This window comes from Elephantulus edwardii, unplaced genomic scaffold (genome assembly GCF_000299155.1).
Source record: "Elephantulus edwardii isolate Elephantulus edwardi_28Jun2011 unplaced genomic scaffold, EleEdw1.0 scaffold00350, whole genome shotgun sequence".
NCBI classification, from domain to species: Eukaryota; Metazoa; Chordata; class Mammalia; order Macroscelidea; family Macroscelididae; genus Elephantulus; species Elephantulus edwardii.
In genome coordinates this window covers 602,756-621,837 of record NW_006400100.1, presented here as the reverse complement: position 1 = coordinate 621,837, position 19,082 = coordinate 602,756, and the positions used below count along the sequence as shown (strand labels likewise).

The window sequence follows — 19,082 nt, the reverse complement described above, 5'->3', positions numbered from 1 at the left end:
TGAATGTCGTCTTCGGTGAAGTGCCTGTTCATATCCTGTGCCCATTTTTCTATTGGATTATTTACCTTTATCTTGTTGTGGTGAAGGCCCTGTACTTTTACCCCAGGAGTCTTCCTGGCCCTACAGAAAGTGCTTTCCAGCCAGGTCACCCTAATTCTCAGGGCCTGTGATGAGTGTGTGCTCCCAATGGCCTTTACAGCTTCAAAGGACCTCAGCCTGCCTCCCTGCCCCCTTAAGTCTCCCTGCCTGAGGGCCTGAGACCAGAAAGTACCATAGCCAGTGGCCTCAGAGCCTGTTATCAGCTGGTGACTGGACAGGCCCACTCCCAACTCCCCCCAAGCTCCCCTACTACACCTGTACTGGTGCTGCCACCCCGCTATACACAGGCTTTGGACAGGTATCTAACATTTCTGGGCTCTGTCCCGGGATAAGAAAGACTGTGTCTGCCACCAGTGGGTGGTGCCCTGAGTTGTTAGAACAAGCCAGTGGTTTGACTTGAAGAAGTGCCTGTTTCTCTTGAACCCTTCCTGATAATCACTCTGTACCTCCATTCCAGACCTTTCACTTCCCAAAACCTTGATGTGAGCAAAGCCTGTGAAGTGATGTAACAAGGGCCAGCCCAGCCTTGTCCTAACCCCATGCCAATGTCACATACTCTTAACTCACATACAATGCCCCCACACATTCCTCTTCAGAGCACAGCAGGATACAGGCCAGGCCTCATGCCAGCCTCGTCTGAACTGCTGTCCTATGCTCTTAATTCTGGCAAGAGTGGGTGTCCGAAAGGAAACAGTATACCCAGGTCTAATCTATCCCCATACTCTAGGCCATAACCCCACCTTCCTAGACCAGGTGAGGATGCAGAGCAGACTACAATTTGCTTCAAAGCAAGACCTCCTTTAATCCTCCAACAGCCTAGTGTGGCACTGCTATTACCCCATTATACAGATAAGTGAAACTAAGAAGAGGGTGCACCAGGATGAGTGGGGAGCATGCTCAGACAGCAGCTCAAGAAATGAAAGGCTCAATCCTCAAGACACTTATTCATCTATTCAGCCCCCACTGACAGGGCAGAGCAAGGACCCTAGGATCATCCTTTTGGGAAACTGAAGCCAGTCTGAGTGTAGGCCCCTGTGTGCCCAGCCTAGTCCATGTCTCACTGCCTGTAAAAGGAGTGAGGGGTCCCCAAGGGCTCTCCAGCCCCCAGTTGGTATGATGTTAGGTAATAGCTGCCCCAGAACCCCCAGGAACCAGTATGGGGGCCTGGGGTCCAAGTGCTTCCCCTCCTCTGCCACCCCCTCCTGACTTCCTGTTTACAGGATCCACAGTCTCATCTCTCACCCCAAAGCCATGATGGTCACCATGGCAACCTGGTCTGTGTTTGCTCCAACAGGTTGGCAGAACCTGACGCAAGACTGCAGGAAAGGAGGGGGTCATGAGCCCCAACAGCCAAGCTCAGTTCCCCAGGGGAGCATCAGCAGCCCTGTCTCCCACGCTGTCCACTGCAGAGGGGAGTCTGGTGGACACCAGGTCCGGCCCTTGCCGTTTCAAATGGTTCACAGGAAGTGGTTCCTGGAGAGAGGTGGGGCCCCAACACAGATACCTAGAGAAGGTCCATCCCCAAGTTTACCTCTGTCTCACTGGAGCAGCCATAGGCCTGGACACAGATGGGGTGATCCCATCCAAGCAGCACCCACACATCCAGGCACAGGGAGAAGGACCTGTCCCCTCCCTCCCAGGCTGGGTGATTTTAGCCTTCCCTCCTGGGTGCCCTTCTCTCAAGAGAGATAGCTAGCAGAAGGCATGGAGTGAAAAGCACAGGAGTAAATGATGATGGACCTCCAGCATTGTCCAGAGTCCAGCAGCCCAGGGCAGACAGGCTTGGCTTTGTCCAGGCCACCCCACAGCACCCAGGTTTCTAGTATGAGAGATTCATCCTTCACTGTGAAAACTTCTCCAGATCAAACCCCAATCCAAAGAGGACAGATAAGCTGTGTGTGTCCAGGGATTCCCACTGGAGGCTGGTCCAAGACCCCACAGTGCATGCAGGACACCCCTGAGAACCTCACTGTTGAGCTTGCAGATTGCTTACAGAAAGGTCCTCAAAGGGAACAGAGAGCTCCAGCATCTTGTAACCAGAAGCTTGTTAGGCAGAGCGCTGGACCAGCGGGCTAGCCACACTCTGTCTTCAGCTGTTGTTCTTAGGTGCCATCAAGTTGATTGCAACTCACCGTGACCCTATGAACAGCAGATCTGAACTTTGCCTAGCCAGTGCCGTCCTCACCATCTCCAACACACTTAAACCCATGGCTACCCCATTAAGTGGATCCATCTTGTGAATCTTCCTGTCTTGCACTGACCCTCCTCCTTTCTAAGTATGATGCCCTTCTCCAAAGACTGGCTTCTCTGAACGTGTCCAAAGAATGTGAGACGGAGATTCACCAGCCTTGTCAGTCTTGTAAGTTTCCCTTAGTTCTGCCATTTCTGTAGGGGGTCCAAGCCAGGCAAGTAGCTTTTAATCAAGATCACCCCAAACCCGAGGCTTTCATAGTGGATGTCAGCGAGCAGGTTGTGCCTTCTGAGCAGAGGAAGCGGCCAGGCCCGCTGAGCCAGAGCCCTAGACTTGAGCCTAGACCAGATTGGGCGTGGACAGCGCTGGACTGCGAGGTCTCTTGGGATTCTGGAGCAATCCTTGGAGAAATGTCTCTGCGTCCGGGCCACTCTGGCTTTCCCGGAGACCCTAGAGTGAGAATGTGATGAGAGACCCCTGCAGGGCTTCCACTCAACTATTAAGTCCTCGAGGGAGGGGGCGCTCTGCCAACCCCTGGGGCGCAGGTACCCGTGCTCACGGAGGAGCGCGCGGGAGCGGGGCGAGCACCCACTGCCACGCCCCCTTCGGGGTCCGCCCCCGCCAGGCCCCGCCCCGCCCCCCGTCTTCAGTCCTCTTTCTGCGTGCTCGGCAGACAGCTGGCGGATCTCCGCGCTCTGCCTGCCCGGTGCCACTCCCCGAGCGCCCCCAGGACCGGCAGCCCGGACCCCCGTGTTCTCTGTGCTAAGAGAAGCGGGCGCGCAGCCCGGCCCACGGTGAGTTCCGCCGTCGGAGTCCCCGCCCGACCACCGCCTTGGATGCCTTCACCCCCTCCTCGACCCTAGACTCCCCACTGCCTGTGTTCGCGGTCCCCCGCGGGTCGAGGCCAGCCTGGCTGTCCTGCTCCCTCTTCCGCTGCCCCTCGGAACGACCAGGACGCGTGCGGGACCCGCACTGTGGACAGGGGGCAGCTGGAAGAGGGCTGGAGGCGATCGATGGGACCAGACCTCCCTGTTTCGGGGCGCCCAGAGGCCTAGGGGACCAGGTATGGCCATCCAATATAGAGTGCGACGGAGCCCGCGTTCCCTGCGCACAGTATCCCTCTCCGACCCCGCCCCCTCTAGGGAAGCTCTCGAGGGGACAGAGCGAGCCCGCCCCCCGCCATTGCCTCACTGTGCCTGTGGACACTCAGGACACAGGCTGAAGATTCCCCCTTTTCTTGTCCCCCCTTCGTCTCCCTGAAAACCCTGCATCCTGCAAGCCCCACCCCCTCCTCTGGCCGCTAGGAAAGGTAAGAGTGGAGGTGCTTAATTAAAACACACATAGACATCATCTAGATACACAGAGGCCCACTCTCGCCCCAAGAGGAGCAGAGACCCCAACGGAACTGAGGCGTTAGGCTCCCATAATACTGCTGCCAGGAAGCACCTAGAGGAGGGGGCTAGGAGGGAGGGGCGTGATGGTGAAGGAGACAGGTGAGCAGACAGGTGAAGGCCTCTGGAGCAGGTGCCCAGAATGCGCATTCTTGGTGCATCCTTCTAGAAGCGCGTCACTTGTCCCTGATCTCTCAGCAGCTTCCCCATGGCGTCAGTTAAAATGCAGTTTTCTGGCTCCTTCTCCTGGGATTACGTTGGGAGGGGGCCCAGGCAGCAGGCACACCATGTGACTTTCACTGGGCACTGCCACCCCCTACGTGCAGGGCGAACCCTTGGAGAAGTGAGAGTGAAAAATCAATCCACTATGCTTGGGTGCAGGGGTACAAGAAAGGGGCGTGGTGAGCCAGCAAGAGAAGAAACTCCAGAAACAGAAGACCCGGTGTGGGAGGGGGCATGGCGTGGCAAGCCGGCTCCAGGCTGGACACCTTGACACTCCCTACACACAAGGCAGCACCAGAAGCCTTCCACCCTCAAACTGGCAGAGACCTGAATGCAACAAAAAGTGGTTCTCAGGGCTCCCGCTGCCTGCCCTCCTTCCCCAGAATAACCTGTCCACTGTGGACACATTAGAAATACTGACCTAGCTTTTCTGCTGGGCCTCACTGACTCCAGACTCCCTATTGCACTGGGAGGAGACAGCTCGACCTGAGAGCCTGGGTTCAAATCCCTCGCTGGGCTGTGAAGGATAGCAGCCTCTACTTGTAGGCATATGGTTTCCAGTTACCTAAGCCCTTTGTGCTAACATGTGAGCCATGACTGTGGCTGGTGGCTGTGCGTCTGATTGTGTGCCTCCATCCACACAAAGGTCCCCACAGTGCTTCCTGTTCTGGTCACAGGCAGCCCATGGAACAGCCACATACTCACCTCTGAGGACAGCTGAGTGAGGAATCTGGAAGGGCAAGGTCAGAGGCCTCCATGGCAGGTGGCTGTGAGGTGCTGCAGGGTAATTACTGTGTGGGTGTCCAGGGTTTCCAAGAGAAGTCCTTTCCAGACACCTGTGTGCAGCACATTTGTTCAGCCACCACTCTGGCCTCCATCCTAGCAACAGGCTGAGAGGAGGGGCCATGGGGGGAGGAGGGCACTGCTTAGCAGGTGAGATTAGCTGCAGGCCAACCTAGAGCCCAGAATTTGGGATATCCCCAGAGCTGAGTCCCAGCTCTGCCTGTGCTGACTTTTACCTGAAGGCTGATTCTTAAAACCTCAGTTTCCTCATCTGAGACCGGGCCATACCTACCTTCTCTTGGGCTGGTCTGGGGAAATATCAGATGAGATTGCCCCCTTTCTGCCTTGAACCTTTAGTTGACACAAAGACATACCCCCCTCTCCTTATCCCTGTAGCTCAGAACACTTTGTTTCTGCGTCACACTTGTCGCTAGGCCTTGAGCCCCCTGTAGCCCCTGTCACAGGCAGATGCAGCTGGCGGTTGCCCTGGCAACAAACAGCTCAGGCAGCAGCTGCTCTGCTGGCTTTGGGGGGCTTCAGGGGGAGCAACCTCTCCCGCTCAGTGGAGGGGGGGTGGCTTGTGACACTGGCTTCTCGGGCCACAGAGCTGGTTTGTGGAGGTGGAGGCCTCAGGAGCTTTGATACCAGCCTGCTGATCACCCACCCTGTCTTTGAGGAGGGAAGCTCTGGTAGATTGAAGGAGGTGGAGCTTATTCTAGTCCCTCCAGCCAATCTCTGTGCGAGGTCTCCTTGAGGTCTGGGGTTTCCCTGCCAGCTAGGTAAGACCATCAACATCATGGTCCCCAGACACTGATAGCTGGGGGCAGGAAGTCCACTGAGAACCCCAGAACACCTTTATGCTGAGGTCTATCCTGGAAAAGTAGGTGGGTGTTAATCAAACTTTCACTAACTTCAAGGGTCAGGCAGCAGAGGCTATGAGGCAGCCCCAAGAGGTGGGGAGGAGGAGAGGTGACCTCTGCTGCAGACTGCCCCGCAGGTATCAGAACTTGTCTGTGTCCTGTTTTTTTCAGCAAGCTCTGAAGTGTTGATGCCCGGGACCCTGCGTCCTCTATCAAGAGGGGGATTTAGACAGCTGGTGGCTTTAGACAGCTGGTGGTACAAAGCCTCTGTGGTCAGTGGGGAACCTGTCCTTGCACCACAGGCCACCCAGACTGGACTGGAGTCAGGGTTGAGCTGTGAAAACCCAGTGGCAGAGGTGACTGGCTCACTCTGCCCTGGTAGGTTCATGCGAAGAGACTGCTGACTGGAAGGGAGGAGGCCCAAAGCTAGTGGTTGCCCTTTCATCCCAGAGAGAGATGAGGCCTGGGTTGGCCAGTGGAAAAGGTCCGGGAAGAGGAAAGGTCACAGCAGCTTCTAGTTCTGCTGGCCCTTTCTCCTGGAGTCTGCAGGAGGCAGAGTCCCCAGAGACAGGCCTTCACCTCTAGGCAGAGCCAACGATGGTGACAAAGAGCTGAATCTTCCTTGGAAAAAGTAGCGCCAGCTCTGAGACAGGCTCTAGGCCCAGCACAGGGTCCTTGAGTGGACTGCCCCCTGCCCTTCTGCTCACAACCCCTTGCCCAGGAGCTGGCATAAGGGGAAAGTCTGTAAGGAGTTGTCAGATTCCCTTGCTTGAAGACCAGTGGCTCCTTCAAGCTGTTACTGATGGCAGCTTGGTCGCCATGGCAGCATTGGGAGGGGACTAGATAGAATGGCTTTGAGGGCAAGATAGTGGCATCATCCCTTCCAGCAGTTTCCATTGTGGTGCCACTCACTACATGTTTTCATTCCACTGCCTGGTAGTCGTGAAGGGCAACCCTACTTTGAAAGAACCTCTCTCTTGATTCACTGTCCCCCATCTTTGTTGGCCATCCCACAGAGGCATGGACAGGGGCTGCACTTGAATGAGTGAAGCCCTCAGATATCTTGCTGCAAACTTTGCTCTTGTGAGCAGTGATCCTGGAGATAGATAGGCTGAGCCCCTGGGCAGAGGCTCTGGCTCCTTTGCTGCCACCATGACTTGCCCCCCTCCACATAGTGGCTTGTATCATTGGCACTGGGTACAGGAGGCTGTGTGGACTCAGTATATGGGGGTTCTAGGGTGTGTGAAGGGTCCATAGGGAACTGGAGGATGGTGTTATGGGGGAGCCATGGGAGTCAGGTATATGGGGTCCTGGGAAGTGGCCATGGGGACACGATAGATGAGTCTAGCTTAGAGGTGGCTTTGGGAAATCTGGTGGATGAGGATCCTGGGAAGAGGCTCTGAGGTCCCCATGGGTAGGAATCCTGGGGCCCTGGGGGTGGCCATGAGGACACGATGTAGTGGACTCTGATACCCACCATCCTCAATCCTCAGCTAAGGTCCAAGGGACAGGATAGGTGAGTGGCAGGCACTCCCTGTTGCTCTGCCCTCAAATCCCAGGTGCACAGGAGGGTCTCAGTCCTTGATGGGTGGGGTAAATGTAGATGTGACAAGACATGGCTACTTGCTTCAGTGAGCGCTGACCCTGTGCTGGATACAACTTCTCACACCTGTAGCCCACCAGTCTGCCTTGCAAGTCTCCAATTTTGTAGATGAGCTCGTGAGGCAAGCAAAGCTAGATGACTTCCTAGGCCACCTGGAAGGTGCACAACAGGAATGCCAGCAGTTGTCTGGGCTCCTGGTCTGGGCCAATCTGCTGGGGGTCCCACACACCTTGACCTTCTCACACTCCCTATCTTTGACAACCTCAGATGACATACTCAGAGACAACCCTCAGAGAGACCCCTGATCCTGCTGCCACCCCAGGCAGCGGCCTCTCTTTCCTGGTTCCCACCTCAGCTGGCTTCCAGCATTCAGCGACGTGGTGGTGACCCACCGTGGGTGAATTCTGACCGCTGCCTTCCCACCCCTGATTGCAGCCAGGGAGAGATGGCTTCTGAGGGATGATTGAATGAGCTAGAGAACGTTGCTGGAGTTGTGTGCCATCAAGGCAGAAACAACTTACATCTGACTCTCTAGCAAGTTTTCAGAGGCAGTAAATCACACAAGAGGAGATTGTCCATCTTTCTCCTATAAAACAACTGGGATTTCTGTGCCTTTGGGATTGCAGTGCAGCTTCTTATCACTAGGTCACCAAGGCTCCCTGACCTAGGCATAAGAGAATGAACAAATGAGTGAGGGAGTAAATGAATGAATGACCATGAGCGAATAAGGAAATGAATGTGTGGCTGATTGAGTGAATTTATGGGTAAGTGAATAGATGAATGAGTGAGTGACTGGAGGAGGGAGCCCGTTGAGGGTGAAGCCCTGCCATACCTTGCCTCTGCCCACAGGCCAGCATGTCCACCCTGCTGGATCTCAAGAGCAGCGTGCTCAGGCAGGTGCAGGGGTGCCCTTCATTCCGGCGCAGGACAGAAGAGGAGGCGGCCAGCTCTGCATCCGATGCCCCAGCACCCTCGCAGGAGGCCTGGTGGGTGCCCTACCCTGATAGATTTGGGCACTAGGATGTGGCGTTTGTTGCAGACCGAGGGTCCCAAAGAATAGAATAATTTTATAATTATTAATGAAGAGACAAACAGCCAGGAATGAGATAGAGCAGAGAGCATAAAACAGGGTCAGCAGTTCTCGACTGAAGACCTCAAGCCATGCTTCTCTGAGCATTTATTTAGAATCATAAGATAATAAAAGTAAAATCACAAGGAAGTACAAAACAAAGGATAATGGTGAAATCTTTTACAGATAAGGTCAAGTTCCTCTTTATGTTAATCTCAAGAGGGAGGGATTCATTTGATACAAACTAAGAACAATGTTGACTCCTAAGGAATGCCCCAGTGTCACAAGGTGACCTTCAGCTTGGATTAAGCCTCCCTCATTTCCTGATACAGCATTTGGTCTACTATTATTAAATTTGATATTCGGCTTCCCTCAGCGGTTGGCTGGGTAGTGGGGCCCCAGATAGCAGCCTGTCCCCCCCCACACACACACACAGGAAGCCCGGGGATGGCGTGGAATTCTTCGCGCAGATGCGGCTTGTGCTGAAGAAGGGCGAGGACCGCCAGCGCCTGCTGCACCCAGAGGTGAGCCCTGCCCCACTGCCCTCCGCCGCCCGCTGTCCACCACCACACTGCATCCTGCTCCCCCACAGGTCCTCCTGTGCAGCGACTCGCCAGCTCCTCCCGAGCCCGTGGACCCCAGCCGTGGTCTGAGGACCTTGAGCCCAGAAGAGGTAAGGACCTCCAGGACTGGGGCGCACTGAGAGGGGCGCAGAGCCAGGAGGTAAGTGTGGGCGTGGCCATGGACTCAGTGCATACACCCCACCCCGTTCCAGGTGGAGATGCTCTACGAGGAGGCCTTGTACACAGTCCTCCACCGCGCGGGGACCATGAATGCTGACCAAGTGGACGATCAGGAAGCCCTGCTGGCCTACCTCAGGCAGGTGAGCCCGGCCACGCCCCTGCACAACTTCGGCCCGCCCCCTCAACCCCGTCCCTCCCCATTAGGCCCTGCTCGTCTCAGCATCCATCACGGGCAACCTCACCACGTTCCCCCATTGCCTCGCTCTTTACACTAGCCTGCCCACAAACCACAAGTGTATACACGACCCCCACACCAGGCACACACACATAAGGTGCTGAGGACCACACACTGCTCACCCCTAAATGAATGAGTGACCCCACCTGGCCTGGGACCTCACCTGATAAGTGAGCCCAGGCTTCACTGAGGGCGTTCACCAGCCTCTGGTACCTGCCCCCAGGTGTTCAGCACCAGCCCAGAAGAGCATGCTGAGGCCGTGGGGCATGTGAAGAAGGCCAAGGTGAGTCCGTGGTATGTGGGGACCACAGGCAGGGGATCTGGTGACACTACCACCCATTCTGTTCACACTCCCCACCTGCAGGCCCCCACCTATGCTCTCAAAGTCTCTGTCATAAGAGCCAAGAACCTCCTGGCCAAGGACCCAAATGGTGAGTGGGCACCCGGCAACTGGGAGGGGTTGCCTGGCTTGAACTCAGCGGCCAGGTGATCCTGTGACCCACCACACCCCTCTAGGTTTCAGCGACCCCTACTGCATGCTGGGCATTCTGCCGGCCTCTAGCACCCAGCAGCAGTCCCCAGGGAAGGAGCACCGTTTCAGCTTCCACAAAGGCAGCAAACGTGGTGGCAGGGGCAGCAGCAGAGACCCACTGCCTGCCAAGTGCATTGAAGTGACCGAGGTTAAGAGCAGCACTCTGAACCCAGTCTGGAAGGAGCACTTCATCTTGTGAGACCCTGCCTGCCCAGCCAGGGCTGTGTCTTCCTGGGGTGCACAGTGGCTGGGACGGGAGGAAGGCAGCCTCACTGCCTGCCCTTGGGGAGTTGGAAATGGGGCTTGGTCACATTCCCACCTTTCAGAGGATAAAACTGAGGCTCAGAGAAAGTTGCTGCATGGGCGGCTCCATAGCTGGGGCAGGATTTGAACTCAGGCCTCTGTCTCTGGAGTAGGAAGAAATGCCCCCTCTCCTCCGCTTTGCCCCTCCCCCTGGACCAGCCTTAGACAGAGGACACCAGGAGCCTGAATGGTGTTCCTGTCCTTGGCAGTGAGGTTGAGGATGTCAACACAGACCAGCTGCACCTGGACATTTGGTATGGGCCCCACAGTGCTGAGAATGGAGGGGACGCCTCTGGTTGAAGACCTCGGGGCCAGGATGTGTACCCCATGTAACCCAGGTCCCCTGTGACCCCCAGGGACCATGATGATGATGTATCCCTGGGAGAAGCCTGCAGGAAACTGAATGAGGTCATGGGCCTGAAGGGCATGGGCAGGTTAGGAATTCAGATTCTAGTTAGCTGTCTCTGTGCCCCCCTCTCCTAGTTCTGTACCTGCAACTGACTGCATTGTCTCCACCTCCCCCCAGGTATTTTAAACAGATTGTCAAGTCAGCCCGGGCAAATGGGGCATCGGGGCCCACCAAGGACCACTCTGATGACTTCCTGGGGTGCCTCAACATACCCATTCGGGTGAGTGGGTATATGATGTCCTTTACCAACACCTCCTTCAGAGTCAGGTGCCCAGGATCCCCAAGAGTCTGTCCTAGGCCCCTGAAAACAGATCAGAAGGGACTGACCACCGTGGGGCCCTGAATGTCAGTGCACTCAGAAAGCCTGCATGTGGGAGAGGCGGGGTGAGTGCAAAAGAGTACACGCCCCACCCCTGCCTTCTTCCCATAGGAGGTGCCTGTGGCTGGTGAGGACCGCTGGTTCAAACTGGAGCCTCGTTCTAGTGCCTCTCAAGTGCAAGGCGAGTGCCACCTGGTGCTCAAGCTTATTACCACACAGGTGGGCACAAGTGAGTGGGGCTGCCATGTTTGTGCTGTCCAAAAGGGCCTGTGGGGCTGGTTTCAGTGGTCCCTGTCTTGCAGAGGGACACCAGCATGAGCCAGCGTGGTCGGTCCGGCTTTCTGTCCTACCTGATGCTGCTCAACAGCCTGATGCAGTTTGAACATTGCACGGAGAAGGTAGTTAGTGGTCCTCTGGGGACCTGGTGGCCAGGAGGGCTGGGGGCTTCCACATCTACTAACACCATTGCCCCTCCTTCTGCAGCCTGAATCAAGCAGATGGTGTGGGGAGCTCAGTGGACCAGCCACCACCATCCTCTGTCTGCATGGTGCCCAGAGCAATCTGTCACCCCTGCAACTGGCTGTGCTGTGAGTTGGGGGTCTGGGTGTGGCAGCGGCACTGGGCCAAACTCACTCTGACCAGGCTGGGCCCCACAGGCACTGGCAGGTCAGCAGCCGACACCATCAGACCCACTCTCTGGATTACGGCTACCTGTTGGGGCTGCTGGATGACATCCAGGCACACTGGGAAGATTCTGCATCACTGCCCCAGGAGCAGGTTGGGCAGGGCCAGGTCAAGCTGGAAGGGAAAGCACCTTGGGGGTGGGAGCAAGTGGAGAGGACACACACACTGTAGGATGCTAGGTTACAGAGTGTGGGGTATAATGAAGTGACTGCAGGGGGAAGTCACTGTAGGGGGAAGCTGGAGACTGAGCTGAGATCTGAACCAAAGGAAGTGAGTGCTTGCCAGGGTGGAGGAGGCAGCCGAAACAGGAGAACAGTAGGTCCAGGGGGTAACAGCCTGTGCAAAGACCCTGGGGCATGTCTGAACCTGAACAGGTACTAGGAAGGTCAGGCCAGACAGGCTGGTAGGTGAGACTCCTGGGAAGGGGCCCAGATCATTCTACCTATACTGAGGACAGAAGATATATGTGTAGACTACAATGGGGCTGCCCTCCAGCCTGTGGCCCTGGGACCTCAGCTCTGCAAGGTCTCACCCCCAGGAAGAGTGTCTGGCTGACAGCTTCTCGGCCTTCTCGGAGTTCGGGCTTCGGCTGCTGCGCCAGCTCCGAGACTACTTCCCAGCCACCAACAGCACAGCCATCTCCCGCCTGGAGCTGCTGCTCAAGTGGGTGCTGGGGCGCAGTGGGCAGGCGCAGGAGGGAGGAGGGCAAGGGCAGCCTCGATCAGCAGGTGGCCCTTGACCAGGTGTCTGGGCAAGCTCCAAGCCTTCCAGCCTTCCTTGGAGATCTGTCCCTTCGAGTCCGAGCTGAAGATGGACGTTGCCGCGGCCCTAAAGGTACATAGGAGGCTGGGCCAGTAACCCACCAACGACACAGCACTCTTCCCTCTGCCTCGCAGGCCCTGCAATGCCCCTTTTTCTCCTTCTCTCCTCCCCAAATGCTTCCCTTCCTGGCCTCCTCCAGGCTGGCCCTCCCACCGTGCTGCCTCTGGCCTGGCCCCACATTCAGACCTGTCCACCAAGCTGCCCAGCTCCACCCTCTCCGGACACACCCTACGACCCTACTGACTCACCAAACTGCCCAGCCCGGTTCAACATGTTGGCTGGCCCGTCCCCTTTCAGACAACCCTGCTCACGGAGCTGCCCCCACCCCAGTCCATCTAAACCCGCCCCCTCCACACGATGCCTCGTTCTTTTCGCCTGAACCTGATTCGTCTACTCTTCACTCTTTCCCGCCCACCATGCTGCTCCTGCCTGCCACCTCAGAACCAGCACTGGCCATCTCTCCCCGCTACCAGCCCTCGACCTGCCTATCACAATGCCCCCTCCTCTAGGCCCCATAACCCGCCCCACCCATTCGGACATGCTACTCCTCTCCTCTGACCTCATCTCCCAGGCTGACCACACTGCCCCCGTTTCGCCCCCTGGGTACTCATGACTCAAGCTCACAGCGATGCCCAACTGACTCCACCCCTGAGGGCTGGCCCACCCACTTTTTCCTCCCTCTCTCTGCCCATCATCTATCCCTCTCCAGTCCTGCCCACTACCTGTCTGTCCAGCATAATGCCCCCTGCCCCACCTAATATGCTGCCCAGCTGACTCCACCTCTGAAAACTGACCCACTCACTCTTCCCTCTCTCACCGCTGCCCCCTGACCTCCGTCGTAGAGAGGCAATTGCGAGTGGTATGACAAGCTCCTGACTGCCAAGAGCCCCCGCGAGCAGGTGCGGTGCAGCGAGGGTCCGCGGGCCGATGATGCGGGCGATCAGGGAGTGGGGGGCGATCGGGGAGTGGGGGGCGATCGGGGAAGGGGGGGCGACCGGGGAGTGAGGGGCGATCAGGGAGTCAGGGGCGACGTGAGAACGAGCGACTTCCCTCCCTTACAGTCGGCGCCTCAGCGCCTCCCCGGGCTCATCGAGCTAGTTGACGCCGTCTACGAAGATCTGCAGGCTTGTTACGGCGTCTATGCCAGCCTCTTCCACAGGTAGGAGTTCAGCTTGGGACCTGGATGGCGTCTGAGATGCGGGGGGCAGGTGAGGCAGAGGGGCCAGCTGGGGCCAGGTAGCTGAGACCAGCCCTTTGCAGCATCCTGAAGGTCGACTTCTTCACCCTCACCTTTGGGCAGCTGGAGCGTCTGGTGAGGCGGGACCCTGACCTGGGGACTTGATGGTGGTGAGGGAGTGGGGGTGCGAAGGGTCCCAGATTTCTCTGTTCTAGATGACTGTTTCCGCCCTCCACGTGCAGTTGGCAGAGGAGACATGTATTCTAATGGAGGAGCTAAGTCCCAAGATGAACCCGGAGGTAGCCTCCGGGCTGTTTGAGCTCTACCTGACCCTGGCAGACTTGCTACATCTCTGGAGCAGTGTTCGCAGCCCGTGCGTGCCCGCCTCCACTTGCCCCACCTCTGGAGGGGTAGGGCGCTGGGCAGTCCTACTCAAGGGAGTTGTGAATTGGGCTACTGACTGACGGCTTCGCCCCCCAGGGACAGTCGCTCGCTGGCCTTGGCGGGCATCCACGTGACCTTCCTGCCTGCCATCAAGCTCTGGCTGCATGTACTGCGGGATCAGACTAGGGGGCGGCTGCAGAGCGCCGTGGACGTGGACACGGTGAGTGGGTGCCTGTCCAACTAAGCAGTTGGGGCTCGCCCAGGTCCCATAGCAACTCTGGATCCTCTGCCATCCAGTTGGAGCCGGTGGACGCCTCTTCCAAACACAGTGGTTCCGCCGCTGCCGCTGGACTGTGCTTCAGCCACCTGCAGGAGTTCTGGGTGCGCCTGGCATGGCCGGACCTCGCGCAGGCCCAGGGGCTGGGCACTCAACTCGGCCAGGTGCGCCTGCAGGGGACGCGGGCTGGGAAAGGCAGGACGCCCGGGGGAAGGGGGGGAGCGCTGCCACGTCCAGTCACGTGCTGCCCGCCCCCACCCCACCCCCGCCCCGCAGGACATGTGTGAGGCCGCTGTGTTCTACACGGAGCTGCTTCGGAAGAAGATGGACACACAGCCAGGGGCCTCAAGTGAGGCGGTTAGTAAACTGCAGAGTAGTGGGGACGGGGCCTTGGGGACCCACTTCCACGCTCCCCCACTTATCCGCTCTGCACCCTAGCTCTGCGCAGTTCTTAACAACGTGGAGCTGGTGCGCAAGGCGACCGGGCAGGCGCTGAGGGGTCTGGCCTGGCCCGAGGGCTCTGGGGGGCCCGAGGCCGGCCTCCCAAGAGCCCTGCTCAGCTGCTCACAGGCTCTGGACGAAGATCTGCAGCGGGAGGCGCGCACCGTGACCGCCCACCTGACCTCCAAGGTGGGCGGGGCGAAGGGCGGGTGAGGGGGCGTGCCCGGGGCCCCTAGCTGAGCGTCCCCTTTCCCCAGATGGTGGGCGACATCCGGAAATACGTGCAGCACGTCAGCCTATCGCCCGACTCCATTCAGAATGATGAGGTGTGTGAATGAAAAACTAGCCTGTTTTGTAAAACTCCAGCGTCCAGTCCCGTCCCCCCTCATCCCTGAAATCATACACACCAAAATCACCACCACCAAATTACCCCCAAAGCCGGGTCGTGGTGGGTGTTAGGGTCTAGAGGGGTCCGCCTTGCGCCGCCTGCCCACAGGCCGTGGCCCCGCTCCTGAAGTACCTGGACGAAAAGCTGGACCTGCTGAACGCCTCACTGGTGAAGGAGAACCTGGACAGGTACTCTGAGGAAGGGAACGCGGAAGGGTGGCGGGGATGCGCGCTGCACTGGCGCTGGCACGGAGGCCTGGTCCCACAGGGTGCTGGAGGGGCTCTGGGAGCTACTGTTGCAAGCTATCCTGCAGGCGCTGGGCGCCAATCGTGACGTCTCGGCCGACTTTTACGGTCGCTTCCACTTCGCCCTGGAGGTAGGAGCCTGGACCTGCTCCCAGATGACCTCTGGGGGCTGTCTGTCCTCTTCCTCTGTTCTCTTGCGGAACACCCGCCCTGCATCAGCACCACCTGGGCCCTCCTGGGTGAGAGTGCCCTCTTCCTGGGAGGCATCTGGGCCTGGAGATCCCTGGTCTATCCCCTGTCCCTGCGCTTGTGTACCCAAGACTGCCCTCCCGTCTCTCGTTGCTCCAGGCTCTGGTGAGCTTCTTCCATGCCGAGGGCCAGGGTCTACCCCTGGAGAGTCTCAAGGATGGGAGCTACAAGGTGAGCGAGGGCGTGGGAACGAGCTGCATGGGCACCTGAGGACCCTAGTGCCCGGTGTCCCCCAGAGGCACCCACTTGCCTCGCTGCCCCCATCCGCAGAGGCTGGAGGAGGAGCTGCGTCTTCACAGATGCTCCACCCGAGAGTGCATCGAGCAGTTCTACTTGGACAAACTCAAGCAGGTAGGGTTGCCCAGGTGCACTCCACACTCTCACCCCCACCCCCAGGAAACCCAACCCGGCTTTCTGTGCTTTTTACAGAGGCCAATGAAGCAGAACAGGTTTGGACGCCTGAGTGTCCGTTGCTACTATGAGGCAGCAGAGCAGCGGCTGGCGGTGGAGGTGCTGCATGCCGCTGACCTTCTCCCACTGGACGCCAATGGTGAGCCCTAGGGCGGGGGCAGGGCCAAGTATATGGGCACTGGGTCAGGCAAAACTGGGATGGAGTGGTTGGGTGCAAAGGGGCAACTGTGGGCCCAGAGCAAGGTTGGTGGGCGCGGGAGAACAAAGCAGGTGTGGGAGGGCCAAGGCCGCCTAAGGCAGCTTCCCTCTCAAGGCCTGAGTGACCCCTTCGTGATCGTGGAGCTGGTCCCACCGCACCTATTCCCGCTGGTCCGCAGCCAGAGGACTGCAGTCAAGACCCGGACCCTGCACCCTGTGTATGACGAGCTCTTCCACTTGTGAGTGTTGGGGGTTCCACCCCCGGGTCTGTGCAGCAGGGCCACTGGCAAGCCCCACCCCGGGTCTGTGCACAGGGCCACTGGCGGGCTCCACAAGACCTTATGCTGTGTGCCTGCAGCTCCGTGCCAGCTGAAGCCTGCCGCCGCCGTGCGGCCTGCGTGCTCTTCACAGTCATGGACCACGACTGGCTGTCTACCAATGACTTCGCTGGTGAGGCGGCCCTCGCCCTGAGTAGTGTTGCAGGCGTTGCCCGAACCCCCGCAGGAGCGGGTGCACGAGCTGGGCAGCCTGTCACCCTGAACCTGCGCCGGCCCAAGGCCCAGGGTGAGGAAAGCACACAGGGAGGGGAACAAGCGGTGAGGTGAGTCAGGACCAAGCCAATCTTAACCTTCCTACAGTGATGGCAGCCTTGCGAATGCTGGAGGGCCGGGCCAACAAGGATGCCCAGGATTTGGTCAAGAAGCTCCGGGAACTGGACAAGAGCATGGAGGGGGATGCTTGAGCCCTCCCACCCCAGCTGTTTTGGGACCCCAGCCCAGGTTCCCAAGGGCTGGCCGTGGCACACCCTCCCCTGCTATGTACTGTGGTTGGAGTTTCTGGCTTCTTTCTGCCCTGGCTGTACTGGTGTGGTTGTGTTCTGTGAACTCCACATCCCTGCCCCAGTCTGGATGTATTCTTTGGTGCCCACAAGCAGCTGCTGCCCTGGAGCAGAGAGGGGCCCAGGATGCCAGGTGGGTGTCCTCCCCTCTAGCAGCCACAGTTGACAGGTGGCTTCTCTTATTAAGGCAGGGCTGTCAATGGACAGCTGTGCTCCCAGGGAACATTTCTGGTAATCACAGAGGGTAGGGAGCCAGTGGCACTGCTCATATGAAACCAGACACATCCCCAGTGGTGGCAACTGAGGGTGCTATGACATCTTGCATTAAAGCTTGACATATTCCCAACAATGCTCTCCCCAGAGCCACAGTGAACACCCGTCTTGGTGGAGACCCCAGGCCAGGGTAAGAGGCTGTAGGCCTGGAGGCTAAAGGTGGTAAGCTGATGTTGGATTCCAGGTGGAAGTTGGTGAGGGGATTGCATCCTCTCCTGCAAGGTTTCCCAAGGATGACACAGGTCTCTCCCCTGGCTCCAGGACCCAGGAGAGGTGCCCTGGGGTTACTTAGAGAAGCAGGACTGTCACCTGGTAGGGCAGTGTGAGGGGCTACCTGCCCTCGCAGAAATTAGCCTGCCTACACTAGCACCCCCTTCTTAGCAGGGTCTGCTTACAAGAGGCCTAGCATCTGCTCCCCTACCCTTGCCTGTCCCATAGTAAAGGAGGGGTGCTCCAGGCAAGTGTGAAAACAAATCCACATAGGTCCTCATCCACAGCTTCTTTGAGGGCTTCAGGGAGGGGCCAGGTAAAAAAAAACACATTCACAGGAGCTCCTTGTTTTCTAGCTTCATTGAGGGGCTCCAAGACTGATAACTGGAGTCCAGCACTGCTGATGGTCAAGGGCCAAAACCACAAGATCTGTCTGCTCCCCACTCCCTATTGCTGCCTCCAGAGTCCCCTCATCCAGCCGTGAAAACATGTATATATCCATGAACCTCCATGAAAACTTTAATATGTTCGTTTGCCTCTATGAAAATTATACACATATATAAGAGCCTCTGTGAAAAATGTCTGTGAGCCTCAGTCTCTCTGCCGCCTCCTGACTCCTTTCCAAACACCTTCTGTGGTCCTGGCCTCTGCCCCCTTCCCTAGTTTCTCAGCCTCTTCCTCCTTGTCATCTTCTTTTCCCTCCTCATTCTCTGGGCTGCTGCTGCTGTCTGATCCATCTTCCACACTGGGTCCCTGCTCCTCAGACTCACTGTCACTGTCATCACAGTCTGGGGATGGCCTGGAAGGGAACAGAATGTCACTGACGGTATCACTCTCAGCCAGCCTAGGATAATCCTCCTAGGCACACTCCTCCCAGAGCACCTGTTCACAAGCCTGGTGCCAGCTTTTCCTCTCCTGCAGTCATAAACCCCATTCTGCAGACCACACCACAGGCTGGAGTACTCACCGGGCATTGCCCATGGGCCGGTTGGGGTTGGCAAATTCCCGCCCCGAGTCCACGTCAAAGGGATCTGAAGTGAGACAGAAAATGGAGGTCAGTGAGCTTCCAACTCTTCTGTGTCTCTGAAGGTGGTGGCTTGTAGGATCCTCTCCACCCAGAACCAGGGGCTCCCTTGGTCCTGGGCTCACCAATGTCCTCCTCAGGGCACTCCTTGGCACTGGCCAGGAACTCCTTTTCAGCCTGCAGTACTTCTTCTGGGCTGCTGCAGGCTGCGTACTGGTCCAGGAGCTGGCGGTTCAGGTCCAGGAAGCTTGTCCCCCATTTAAACTTCCGCAGCAGAATGAAAGCAAGGTCTGGAAAGCCTGGCAGGGTGGGAAACAGGAGAGCTGGGTTGCCCTATAGTTCCTCTCCCACGTGGGTCCAGACCACCATCACTGCCAGGTCAGGGAACAGAAAGGTTCCCTCCCAACATTAAATCACACTCTAATCCCGGCTGGTCAAAGGGAGATAGATGTGAAGGGAGAGGGTAGAAGTGGATGGGTATCCTGGTGGATGGTGGAGCAGGGAAATAAGTGGGTAAAGATGTGTCTGAGAAAGGCAGGGACAACACTGACACTAAAGTTAACTCCGCAATAATGGATATACCTTTAACTTGCTGGTCTGTCTGATACTTCTCTAAATCTGAACATTCACATTAAGACAGACTAGGAAGAAGGATTGGCCATCCACTTCTGAAATAGCAGGCCTCTGAAAACCCTATGTACA

At 57.6% G+C, this 19,082-nt stretch overlaps 2 protein-coding genes across 2 annotated transcripts in view; one reads left to right on the top strand and one right to left on the bottom strand.

Moving 5' to 3' along the window:
* Nucleotides 1-8,004: 8,004 nt before the first annotated feature.
* BAIAP3 (BAI1-associated protein 3) lies at nt 8,005-16,777 on the top strand. Its single transcript, XM_006901926.1, has 33 exons — nt 8,005-8,135; nt 8,655-8,742; nt 8,811-8,891; nt 8,994-9,101; nt 9,420-9,479; nt 9,561-9,627; nt 9,713-9,923; nt 10,241-10,285; nt 10,388-10,465; nt 10,558-10,660; nt 10,871-10,978; nt 11,062-11,157; nt 11,243-11,346; nt 11,416-11,536; nt 11,982-12,106; nt 12,187-12,277; nt 13,108-13,164; nt 13,327-13,424; nt 13,526-13,577; nt 13,685-13,815; nt 13,923-14,046; nt 14,124-14,267; nt 14,380-14,470; nt 14,540-14,733; nt 14,802-14,870; nt 15,041-15,120; nt 15,200-15,308; nt 15,526-15,597; nt 15,697-15,777; nt 15,856-15,976; nt 16,151-16,274; nt 16,394-16,599; nt 16,674-16,777. Exons 1-33 carry the CDS (start codon nt 8,005-8,007, stop codon nt 16,775-16,777), a joined length of 3,474 nt encoding a protein of 1,157 aa, XP_006901988.1.
* Nucleotides 16,778-17,947: 1,170 nt separating this feature from the next.
* The window catches only part of TSR3 (TSR3, 20S rRNA accumulation, homolog (S. cerevisiae)), a 5,814-nt gene continuing 4,679 nt past the window's right edge, over nt 17,948-19,082 (bottom strand). Inside the window, exons 4-6 of the mRNA XM_006901925.1 lie at nt 18,506-18,679; nt 18,324-18,387; nt 17,948-18,155 (exon numbers count right to left, since the gene is read on the bottom strand). Of these exons, the coding sequence (XP_006901987.1) occupies nt 17,948-18,155; nt 18,324-18,387; nt 18,506-18,679 (446 nt within the window). The remainder of the gene's footprint in view (nt 18,156-18,323; nt 18,388-18,505; nt 18,680-19,082) is intronic.